Source organism: Colobus angolensis, unplaced genomic scaffold (assembly GCF_000951035.1).
Source record: "Colobus angolensis palliatus isolate OR3802 unplaced genomic scaffold, Cang.pa_1.0 Scaffold2, whole genome shotgun sequence".
NCBI lineage: Eukaryota > Metazoa > Chordata > Mammalia > Primates > Cercopithecidae > Colobus > Colobus angolensis.
Window position 1 is genome coordinate 19,985,303 of NW_012115154.1, and position 12,874 is coordinate 19,998,176.

At 45.1% G+C, this 12,874-nt stretch overlaps 1 protein-coding gene across 1 annotated transcript in view; it reads left to right on the top strand.

Moving 5' to 3' along the window:
* The window catches only part of GALNTL5 (polypeptide N-acetylgalactosaminyltransferase-like 5), a 71,358-nt gene that overhangs the window by 31,471 nt on the left and 27,013 nt on the right, over nt 1-12,874 (top strand). Inside the window, 3 exon segments of the mRNA XM_011941518.1 lie at nt 577-743; nt 4,808-4,846; nt 4,849-4,929. Of these exon segments, the coding sequence (XP_011796908.1) occupies nt 577-743; nt 4,808-4,846; nt 4,849-4,929 (287 nt within the window).

A 12,874-nucleotide genomic window follows, 5' to 3' on the forward strand; every position in this document is an offset into this window, starting at 1 on the left:
TCAGCTCACTGCAAGCTCCGCCTCCCGGGTTTATGCCATTCTCCTGCCTCAGCCTCCCAAGTAGCTGGGACTACAGACACCCGCCACCTCGCCCGGCCAGTTTTTCGTTTTTTTTGTTTGTTTTTTTTTGTTTTTTTGTAGAGACTTCACCATGTTAGCCAGGATGGTCTCGATCACCTGACCTCGTGATCCGACCGTCTCGGCCTCCCAAAGTGCTGGGATTACAGGCTTGAGCCACCGCGCCCAGCCTTGATTCATTTTTATAACAGAAGCTAATATATGAATATAATTTGTGTTTATACTATGTTTAAAATAGAACTAAGATTATCAACACAGTCTCAGGAAAGAGCAATTATTACTGACATTAAGAAGGGGGAAATGATTCAGAAAATACTGGAACAACATAAGAAGTTAAATACATTTTTGTGTTTTTAGATATACCATCCCCTACTACCATAATGATCAGTTGGAGGACAGAGTCAAAAAGATGCAAATAAGAAGAGGTGTTTGAATGAGATGACAAAATATCCAAGGCATTTAGATGGATTGTTTTCTTCATATTACTTCTGCCTGCAGGTGTCTTCAAAAACATTACCCAGCCCGCCTCCCGACTGCCAGCATTGTCATTTGCTTCCATAATGAAGAATTTAATGCCTTGTTTCGGACCATGTCCAGTGTCATGAACCTCACACCACATTATTTTCTTGAAGAAATTATTTTGGTAGATGACATGAGCGAAGTTGGTAAGATAGAACACTCATTATCTAATCTACTTTGTTGTTGTTGTTGTTGTTGTTGTTATGGAGTTTCACTCTGTCACCCAGGCTGGAGTGCAGTGGTACCATCTCGGCTCACTGCAACTTCTGCCTCCTGGGTTCAAGTGATTCTCTTGCCTCAGCCTTCTGTGCAGCTGGAATTACAGGTGTGTGCCACCATGCCCAGCTAATTCTTGTATTTTTAGTAGAGTCAGGGTTTCACCATGTTGGCCAGGCTGGGTCTGGAACTCCTCACCTCAAGTGATCTGTCCGCCTCAGCCTCCCAAAGTGCTGGGATTACAGGTGTAAGCCACTGTGCCCGTCCATCTAATCTACTCTGAAGGTAGTGCTCTCCCTGATGGCACTTGAGTATTTTGTACAAAGAATCTTTTTGGTGGGTGTTGGAGCAGGCACTGCACGAGGGGCTCTTGGTGCATGGTGGACATATGAGACCTGGGCCCTGTGCTTGGGCTCATGGCAGAGGAGTGGAGGGGCTGTGCTTCCACAAGCTAAACATAGGGGCACTGGCCACATCCTTGGAGATAACTTCAGGAAGAAGTGACATGTCAACTGAGGTCTGAATGATGAGTTGTAATGCTCCAGGTGGAGAGGAAGGAAAAGGTGTTTTAGGTAGCTTAAGCTACCATATGGTACATGCTACCATATTTTATGTAGTTTATATATCAGTATAGAGTTGCAGGAGGAAGGTGGGCAAAACCAAAGTTACTAAAAGGGAACTCCCAGCCCAGCCCGGTGGCTCACACCTGTAATCCTAGCACTTTGGGGGGCCACGGTGGGCAGATCCCTTGAGCTCAGGAGCTCCAGAGCAGCCTGGCAACATGGCAAAACCCCATCACTCCATCACTTAAAAAAAGGTAGGGCGGGGGGATAACTGCTCATAAAGGGCATTATTTGAATTTTTATCTTGAAGCTATGAGGAGCTATTAAGGGCTTAATGCAGGAAAATGAGATGATCTAGGAATTCCATGAAAGAAGTGGAATCAGACCAACCGCTGTTAAGAGCATATTCTTTCATGCTTATGGGTTTTCAAGAATCATATACTAGCACTAGTTAGCTACACTTAGAATTTGAAATCACTCATCTAATTTACAATGGAGTACAAACCTTAGGCAAGCTAGGAGTACTAAAGCAATGAGGCAATATTTTTTTTTTTTTGAGACGGAGTCTCGCTCTGTTGCCCGGGCTGGAGTGCAGTGGCCGGATCTCAGCTCACTGCAAGCTCCGCCTCCCGGGTTTATGCCATTCTCCTGAATGAGGCAATATTAAGTAAGTTTCAGGCTGAAAGTCAACCCAATCCACTGTAAATGTGACCCACTATGAGCTCAGAAACAAAAAGATGAGGAGAAGCAGTAGGAAGAACAGGCAGAGAAAGAAGCCATCCCATGAGGTTCACCCTGCGGGAAAGTGACTCTAGGTGACTCCCGAATGTGACTCCAGTCACTGGCAGTTGTGTGGTGGAAATGTAGATGTTGGCAGGCCCCTATCATAAATAACACTGTTTCTAAGGGGGTCACCAATGTCTGAGGGCACAGGACTGTCTATTTCTAGCCTCGTGCATGGGAAGAGTGTGGAGTGAGGGCCTGGCTTCCCTGCTGCCCCTGTGACTCACGCTGCTTCATCTGTTCAAAAGACAGAGCAGCATGTTTGGCAACTTGCTGGGCAAGAAGTCACCGGGAAAGCCACCAGCAGGGGACAGGTTGGGATAACCTGACAGATTGTGGAATTGTAACTTTTCTCCCAGAAGTACAAGGATGCTGCCATGGGGACACAGTGCCAGGAATGACCAGGGGATGGATACCTCCCCCAGCCTTTCAGAAGCACACCATGAATTTAGAGACATATCTGGTGTCTTAGCTTGGCTGCTGTAACAAAACACCTCAAATGGGGTGGCTTAAAACATTTATTTCTCAGAGTCCTGGAGGTTGGAAGTCCGAGGCGAGGGTGTCAGCAGGGTCGAGTTCTTAGAGAGGGCCCTCTTCCTGGGTGCTAGACAGCCATCTTTTTGCTATGTCCTCATGTTGGCAAGCTAGCTCCATGACCCAGTTATGCCCCTGCAAGGCCCCACCTGCAAATACCATCATACTGAGGGGCACTTTGAATTTTGGTGGGGACACAAACATACAGGCCATAAGATCTGTCAACCTTCTTATACATTCATCATACATTGTGGTCCCCTTTATAAGAGACTAGGGGGTCGCTACTGCTAACATGCGGTTGTACTGCCCAGCCAGACACCTCTGCTTCTCCTCCTTGATCTGAGCCTTTGACCCACGCAAAGCCTCAAACGCAGGATTAGGGTGTTCTAGGCTCTGCTGGAGATCAGGTTGACACCTTCCTCCTTTAATTCACAGTGACTTCATCATGGGTTTAAGGACAATTTCTTCAACAAAACCCTGTCTTTCCCAGCTGACACTCATAGGTAAGGCCGATAGACTCCTTAGCTTGGGGGAGCAGGGCCAGGGGCCCAGGGACCTGCCCCCACTGAGTTACACAAATGGCCTGTCCATGATCTGCTGCCATCCACTTTTCCTGTAGTCCTGGTTCCTCTAGACTGCAAGCCAACAACACGACCATCTTCTGAAAAACCCACACCCTCTACTTCATGTCAGTGACTGGCTGCTGCCTCAGTTGCATTTATCTCCTCCAGGGTCTGGCTCATGGCGTCCCACTTCTCCTTCCTCCTACTGCCTCCTACATCCTGGATGCGAGTGAGGTGTCTGCAGACCTTTGAGCTGAGATGCTGCCCAGGCCTGCAAGCACAGCTGTGCAGCCCGTATCCCTGCCTCTTTTTAAAAACAAGGAAGGAGATCCCTCCTTCTGCTGAGATTACCATGAACTTGTTCCCGTTGGACTTGCTCCTGACCCGGATTGCTGGGACTGAGGAATTTAGACCTCTGAGGCACCTGCATCCATCTCACCTGGTCCCAGCCTCCTTTATCATCATCATATTAACCTCCAAATATTAAGTGACTGTTGGGTGCCAGGCTCTGTGCTGGGTGATATATTTCTTCTTCCTCATACTAGAGTACTGCCAGGAATACGATGGCCATCCCTTCTCTGAGCTGACGAAACTAAGACTCTGGTGGTTCGATAACTTTCCAAAGAGCTACTACAAAATTAGAAGCACAGATAGTAGCAAACCCAGATTGCGCCAAAGCTCTATAATGCATGCTTTTTCTATTAAAATGTTAATAGTCATTTACTAAAATAGAGATATTTCACTAGAACCATAGAATGTTATTTATAGGGCCAGGCATGGTGGCTTACACCTATAATCCCAGAACTTTGGGAGACCAAGGTGGGAGGATCCCTTGAGGCCAGGAGTTCAAGACCAGCCTGGGCAATATAGCAAGACTCTATCGCTACAAAAAATTTAAAAATTAGCCAGGTGTTGTGATGCACACCTGTTGAGGCACGAGGACTGCTTGATCCCAGGAGATCAAGGCTGCAGTGAGCTATGATCATGCCACTGCACTCCAACGTTGGTAACAGAATGAGACCCTGTCTCAACAAAAACGAAACAGAAAAATACTTACAGTTGATTTTTATAATGAATCACTTTTGTTTCTCTCCCTTAAATAGGATAAAAATTCTATCTTTTTTTTTTTTTTTTTTGAGACGGAGTTTTGCTCTTGTTGCCCAGGCTAGAGTGCAATGGCGCCATCTTGGCTCACTGCAACCTCTGCCTCGTGGGTTCAAGCGATTCTCTTGCCTCAGCCTCCCAAGTTCCAGGGATTACAGGCGCCCACCACTACGCCTGGCTAATTTTTATATTTTTAGTAGAGAGAGGGTTTCACCATGTTGGCCAGGCTGGTCTTGAACTCCTGACCTCACGTGATCTGCCTGCCTCGGCCTCCCAAAGTGCTAGAATTACAGGCATGAGACACCACACCTGGCTCCAAAATTCTCTTTTAAAGTTAGAACTTCTGTGGAATAGCATGGATTTTAGGAATAAGTCATAATGATGATACACCGTTTCAATTTCTATAGTTGCAGTTTATACATTCTCATGTGTTGAATATTTTTCCAGATGATTTGAAAGAAAAACTAGACTATCATCTGGAAACTTTTGGGGAAAGATTAAAATAATAAGAAACAAAAAGAGAGAGAGGCTGATCCGAGCAAGGCTGATTGGAGCTTCTCATGCTTCAGGTAGGAATATTCCTGGGGACAAGAGCCAGTGACGGCGTCACAGAGATCTTCCCTTCTGAGCTGGACTCCTCCGCAGGGAGACCTTCTTTGTGTCTGTCTGCTTCATCAGAAGACTGGAAATCTATTCCAGCCATATGAGCCTTTAATCTTCTTTTGCCTCTGAAAGCGTTCTGCTTTAAAATGTGAATTTGCTATTTTGGGTTGAAGATATTCTTTTGCAGGGACCTTAATGTCAGCCCTTCTCACAGGCTGAGTTCCCCAGTACAAACTCTGAGATGGAGTTTCAACCACAGGGGACCCACTGGGAGCCACAGGAGTGAGGAGAGCAAGACTGGGGGTGGGGCGGTCGAGAGGGAGCTGCACGCTCATCCACGGGGAGCTGTGAAGCCAGGACCCCACAATGAAACGACAAGAGAAGGAGTTTATGGGGCAAGAGATAGGGGAACAGAAGAAAAAGTGTGAGCTGATGCTTCTGGCCTGACACACGTGGAGGAGGAGAGAGAAGGAAGGAGGTTTACCTTGAAGAGCTTCAGACAAGGTGCGGGTCTCGGAAAGGCTCAGTGGGCTAGCGGGAGCCCCATTGCAAAGGTTGCCTCCTAGGGAGACCTGCATTGGGACTGGGTGGCGCATCTCCATTTCTTCCCCACCACCACCCACACACTGTGCTTAGTCATTGGGTGGGAGCACCCTGGGAATGGCATGACCTTGGCATGAGCTTCAGTAGATCCAAAAGCTTTGGCAGGGGGAAGCATTGAGATCCATCCACCGCAGCAGGTTCTTGTGAAGGGACATCTGAGCAGCACACTCCCAGAGCTGCCCCCAGAGCCATTCAAAGGGATCCCAGTTCCAGGTAAGGAGACCAGGTGTGGACCAGTCATTGGATATGAACACCACCCTCCCCTGGGAGCAGGTATGACCTTGGACATGGTAGCCATGGCTGGCCAAGGACAGCTCCTGGGGGGGACTCTGTTGTGAGCCATTGGCTGTCAACGCTGCTGGGCGGCTGAGTCCCAGGGGCATCTGAGCAGCTTGCAGGGCCCATGCCTCCTACGATCATGCCTCCAGCCACATGTAGGTTAATGTTGGCAGAACACTGAGCTGGAACCACAGGAGGTGAATCATTCGTAAGGGCATTCCTCAGGCTGCACGGCAAGCTGATGAAATGTCCCTGCTCCTTAGCAGGAAGCACCTCCTTAAGGAATGGAAGGCCAAGCAAAATTGGATTCTCTTTTCCCATGTTGGCTTGATCGGTGGACACATTCTCTTATTTAACTGCAAAGATAATACATGTTCATTGTCCAGAACCCAAGAGAAACACAATATGGAGTGCATCTTTTCAGACCCTTTGTTTTTATGCATTTATATATATATGTGCACACGTACATACACAGGGTTAAGGATTTTTATTTATTTTACTTTCTTTTTCTTTTTTTGAGACAGTTTCCCTCTGTCACCCAGGCTGGAGTGCAATGGTACAATCTGTAACCTCCTCCTTTTGGGTTCAAGCAATTCTCCTGCCTCAGCCTCTCAAGTAGCTGGGATTACAGGTGTCTGCCACCATGCCAGCTGATTTTTGTACTTTTAGTAGAGACGGGGTTTTGCCATGTTGGCCAGGTTGCTCTTTAACTCCTGGCCTCAAGTGATCTGCCCACCTCAGCCTCGCAAAGTGCTGGGATTACTGGCACGAGCCACCACGCCTGGCCTGGGATTTTTAAATATATGGAATCATACTATCTGTACTGTCCTGAGACTTACTCTTTTATTTTTAATTTTTGGAACTTTTCCCATGACAGTACTTAAGACTTACTTCAGTTTTGAATTGCTGTTTTGTATGATATTTTTTATGGATTTTCTTTTTTCTTTTTTTTTTTTTTTTAGACAGAGTCTCGCTCTGTCTCCCAGGCTGGAGTGCAGTGGTGTGATCTCAGCTCACTACAACCTCTATCTTGCAGGTTCAAGCAACTCTCCTGCCTCAGCCTCCCCCAAGAGCTGGGATTATAGGTGGGCGCCACCGCGCCCAGCTCATTTTTTTGTGTTTTTAGTAGAGACGGAGTTTCGCCATATTGGCCAAACTGGTCTCTAACTCCTAACCTCAAATGATCCGCCCACCTCGGCCTCCCAAAGTGTTGAGATTACAAGTGTAAGCCACTGCGCCCAGCCCATATGGATTTTATAATTGATTGTCATAACTTCTTTAGCCATTTCTGAATAGGTTATTTTTCTTTTTTACTATATAATTGATTGTCATAACTTCTTTAGCCATTTCTGAATAGGTTATTTTTCTTTTTTACTATTACCTAAAAAATGCAACAGTTACAATTCATGAACATATATCTTTGTGTGATTGATTGTGCCTATAAGATAAATTCCTAAAAGTGGAATTGCTGGAAAAAAGGGAATTTTTGTTTTAAATTTTGAAAGATAATGCCAAATTGTCCTTGAAAAGTTTCACCAGTTAACAGTCTCATCACACAGACAAAGTGCCCTTTCTCTGCAGCCAGAGCTGAATATGACCCGTCTTTCTAATGTTTGCCACAGTTGGCCAAAAAATAGGGTACGTTTTCTTTTCTTGGTATTACTGGCCATCGACTTTTTTCCTATTTTCATAGATTGCTTACAGATCATTTTTCTGTCGATTTATCTGTTCATATCCTTTGCCACTTTTTCTAATGTGTTGTTTGTCATTTTGTTATTGATTCACACATGTCCTTATAACAGAAATTCTATATTATAAATACTGAGAATATCGGTCCTCAGGCTACAGCCTATCTTTTCTCCTTCTCTGGGGGTGTCTTATGTACAGCAAAATTTTATTTATTTATTTTGAGACAGGATCTCACTCTGTTGCCCAGTCTGGAGTGCAGTGGCACAATCTTGGCTCACTGCAACTTCCGCCTCCAGGGTTCAAGTGATCTTTGTGCATCAGCCTCCTAAGTAGCTGGGATTACAGGTGCCTACCACCTTAACCAGCTAATATTTTGTATTTTTAGTAGAGATGGGGTTTCACCATACTGGCCAGGCTGGTCGCGAACTCTTGACCTCAAGTGGTCAACCTGCCTCGGCCTCCCAAAGTGCTGGGATTACAGGCGTGAGTCGCTGTTCCTGGCCAGAAATTTTTAAGTATTTAAGTTCACCAAAAAGCCCACTTCCCTGGCTAACACAGTGAAACCCCGTCTCCACTAAAAATACAAAAAATTAGCCGGGTGTGGTGACGGGTGCCTGTAGTCCCAGCTACTGGAAAGACTGAGGTAGGAGAATGGTGTGAACCTGGGAGTTGGAGCTTGCAGTGAGCCGAGATTTCACCACTGCACTCCAGCCTGGGTGACAGAGCGAGATTCTGTCTCAAAAAAAAAGCCTACCTCCTCTTGCTGGGCACTAGACTGAACTTCCTAGCTTCTCTTCAATAGGAATAGCCTTGTGACTAAGTTTTAACCATGGGATGTGAGTGCAAGTAACATGTACCATTTCCCGACCAAGGCTCTTAGGAAGCTGGTCTGTCCCCTCCACACTCATTTCCTGTTCTGGCTGACTGGGGCAGAGATGACTAAGTGACTTTGGGGGCTCTGGGTTGAAGAGCCTCTGCCAGCCTGCATCCCTGAATGACCACAGGGAGGGCTTCCCCCAGTCAGCAGCACCCGCCTTGGATGGCTAAATGCGTAGAAATAAACTTCTATTGCATTTGAGCCATTATCATTTTGGAATCTTATTATTATAATAGTAGCTAGCTTTAACATAATAAAACAACAAACATATCGATATTTTTTCTTTATGTTTTTTGGGTTTTGTCTCCTGTTCAAGAAATTTTTCCTTACCCTGAGATCATGATGATACTATTTTTTCTGGTTTTTTTGTTTGTTGTTGTTGTTGTTGTTGTTGAGATGGAGTCTCGCTCTGTCAGCCAGGCTAGAGTGCAATGGTGTGCTCTCGGCTCACTGCAATCTCTGCCTCCCAGGTTCAAGTGATTCTCCTGCCTCAGCCTCCTGAGTAGTTGGGATTACAGGCACCCACCACCATATCCGGCTAATTTTTGTATTTTTAGTAGAGACGGGGTTTCGCCATGTTGGTCAGGCTGGTCTGGCTGGTCTCAAACCCCTGACCTCAGGTGATCCGCCTGCCTCAGCTTCAAAGTGCTGGGATTATAGGCATGAGCCACTGCGCACGGCCTGATACTCTTCTCTAGTTTCTTCCTCATGTAAAAAAAAAAAGAAAAATTGGTTTTTACATTAAACTTTGAGTCTACCTGGAAGTGTTTGTTCTGGGAACAGTGTAAGTTAAGAATGTAATGTAATTTTTTCAGAATGAATAGCCAATTTTCCCCACACCGTTCATTGAATAGTCCACCGTTTCTTCATTGGTTGCAATGCTATTTTTATCATTTTATCAAATGTCTGTGTATTCCTGGGTCTATTTCCAGCATCTCTCTTCTGCTCTATGATGGTATTTTTGTATTTCTAGGCTAATCACGCTATCTCTTGATTAGTACAGCTTGATAAGAAGTTTTTATATCTTCTTATTTTCTTGATAAGAAGATTTGTAGGACAAATCTTTCCACTTCATTCTGCAAAAGTGTCTTAGCTAGGATTGTCTTTATCAAGTTCCAGGAAAAACGTGTTGAGATTTTCACTAGAATTGTATAAACATGATAGATTAAAATGGGAAAGGGTTTACATCTTTTTGATGATAAATGTCCCCACCCACGGGCATTTATTCAGATCTGCTTTTATATTCTTTTGGTGTTTTTTCATTTGCTCCATAGATAATATGTACGAAGATTTATTTCTGTTTATCTTGATTTTTCGGTTGTTGTTTTAAAAATTGTGATTTGGGACCTTCTTGTTATATTTTTTAATTATTACTGGTACATAGGAATGAGATCTTTTGGTATATTTGATCTCGTAAATAGAAACCTCAGTAAACTCTTAATTGTTAGTGGTTGGTGGGTAGAGTTGCTTGCATTTTCTATCAGCTGAAGATAATTTTCCTTCCATTTCTCTAATGTTGATTAGAAATGGCGGTAGCAGGCATCCTTTCTGCTTTTGACTTTCATGGGAATAATTCTGACTTATCATTTAGTTACTATATTGATGTGTATTCGTTTCCTAGGACTGCTATAATGAAGTAGCACAAACCAAGTGGCTTGAAATAACAGAAATTCATATTTTCCCAGTTTTGGAGGCCAGAGGTCCACAATCAAGGTGTGAGCAGGACCTTACTCTTTCTGAGACCTGCAGGGGAGGCTCCTTCCCCATCTCTTCAGCTTCTGGCGGTGGCTGCCAGTCCCGGGCTGCAGCAGTGTCACCCTCAGCTCCGCCTCTCTGTTCACAGGTGTCCTCCCTGTGTGTCTGTGTCTGTGTCTCCCCCAGCCGAATCTCAGAAGGACACCAGTCACATTGAATGAAGGGCTCCCTCTACCCCGGTATGACCTCATTGCATCTGCAAAGACCTTGTTTCCAGATAAAGACACATTTTGAGGTTCCTGGGGTTAGGACTTGAAAATATCGTTTTGGGGAGCACAGTTCAACCCATAACACTATGGCTTGGATTGGTTTTGTTTAAAAGGGGAATCTTATTTTTTTATTTCAAAAAATTTCAAACCCACATAATACCCATAGAAACACTTCCCTAGAGTCGCTAGGTGTAGATGTAAATATCTCCCAACACCCACTCACACACATGCTCTCCACCCCTTCTCACCCCGTGCACACGCATCACATCTGTGTTCAAAAGTAAGATGTGGATCAGACACAATGGTTCATGCCTAGAATCCCAGCACTTTGAGAGGCTGAGGCGTGTGGATCACCTGAGGTCGGGAGTTCAAGACCAACCTGACCAACATGGAGAAACCCCGTCTCCACTAAAAATACAAAAATTAGCCAGGCGTGGTGGCGCACGCCTGTAATCCTAGCTACTCAGGAGGCTGAGGCAGAAGAATCGCTTGAACCCAGGAGATGGAGGCTGCAGTGAGCCAAGATCATGTCACTGCACTCCAGCCTGGGCAACAGAGCGAGACCCTGTCTCAAAAAAAAAAAAAAAAGTAAGATGCATTTATGATTTTCTTTGTACCGTATTCCTATACTTTTCACTTTACCAGACTCATAGAACAAATCGTATGGTTTTTCCTTGTTTCTAAAACTTTACATAAGACAGAGATTAACTGTGTTTGGGAACTTGCAGAGAACTGGCCTATAAACTTCCCAGGCACTGGTGTCTTTTTTGGTTTCCTCTTTAATCCAGATTTTTTTTTTTTTTAGGAGTGATTTTGAAAGTTTCCAAACAATTTTAAGAGATTTTTAAAATTATTTTTTGTTTATTACTACTTAACTGTATTGTGGTCAGAAATTTGAAATTTCTGTTGTGTCTTAAGCTGGGTCAATTTTTCACAATGTCTGTGTGTCTTTTATACCTTTTTTCTTTTTGAGATACGATCTGTCTCTGTCACCCAGGCTAGAGTGCAGTGGAGCAACCGAAGCTCACTGCAGCCTCGAACTCCTGGGGTCAAGCGATCCTCCCACCTTAGCCTCTCAAATGTTGGAACCGCAAGCATGAGCCACCACACCTGGCCTATTTTCTTAATTTTTGGTAGAGATGGGGTCTCACTATGCTGCCCAGGCTGATCTCAAGCAATATCCTCCCACCTTAACCTCTCAAAGTCCTGGGATTACAGGCATGAGCCACCACACATGGCCCTTCTATGTGTATTTTCAAAGAATGTATATTTTTTCTTTTTGGTTGTAGGTTGTGTGTGTGTGTGTGTGTCTGTGTGTATAATTTTGTTCATATCTTTGATATTCTTACTGATGGAATTCGACTTTATTTCTAAGTTTCTTAGAGTTGTCCTGAAACCTTCAGCTGTGACTGTGAATGTGTGCACCTGCCTCTCCTGGCCCTTTGCCAGCGCTTGCTATCTGTCAGCCTGTCTGTTCCCCACACCCCCAAGTGATATAGGTGGCTGCCTGAGCCAGACATGCTCCTGAGTCACAAGTGTGGGATCCTGTTGTGTGAGCAGGTTAGGCAGCAGCCAGCGGCCCTACCTTCACGTATCCAAGTATTCACTCATCCCTCCAGGATTTATCTCTTGCCGACTTGTGTGCTACCCATGCACGTTTATTCTTTTTTATCAACTCTTTTGAGATGCAAACTGTACCTACTGAGGCTGGAGACGGGTTTTCACATGATGTTCATGTGTGCACACTTCTTTGGAGCCAGGTCGTCTTCCTGGGAGCTATTTGCATTATTACAAAGTGACACTGTCTCTCCAGTAGGGCCTGCCGTGATGTGTTCCCTGCTTTCCCTGACCTTTCTCTTCCTGCCTCCCTCACTCACCCCACAGCTGCACCGGCCTTCCTGCTTCTCTCCCAGCCTGCCAAGCCTCATCCTATCTCAGAGCCTCTGCACGTGACTGGCTTCCCCTGGAATGTTCTTCTCCCAGGCATCTGCATGACCTGTTATCTCACTTTGTTCAGTTATCTGATCAAATGCCACTTTATCACAGTGGTCTTTCAAACCACCCCATATTAAATAGCAGAACCCTATCCCTCTCTATCACCCTTACCCCCAATTTTTTTTTTTTAGACGGAGTCTCGCTATGTCGCCCAAGCTGGAGTGCAGTGGCGCGATCTTGGCTCACTGCAAGCTCTTCCTCTCGGGTTCACGCCATTCTCCTGCCTCAGCCTCCCGGCGCCCACCACCACGCCTGGCTAATTTTTTGTATTTTTAGTAGAGATGGGGTTTCACCGTGTTAGCCAGGATAGTCTCGATCTCCTGACCTCGTGATCCGCCCGCCTCGGCCTCCCAAAGTGTTGAGATTACAAGTGTAAGCCACTGCGCCCAGCCCATATGGATTTTATAATTGATTGTCATAACTTCTTTAGCCATTTCTGAATAGGTTATTTTTCTTTTTTACTATATAATTGATTGTCATAACTTCTTTAGCCATTTCTGAATA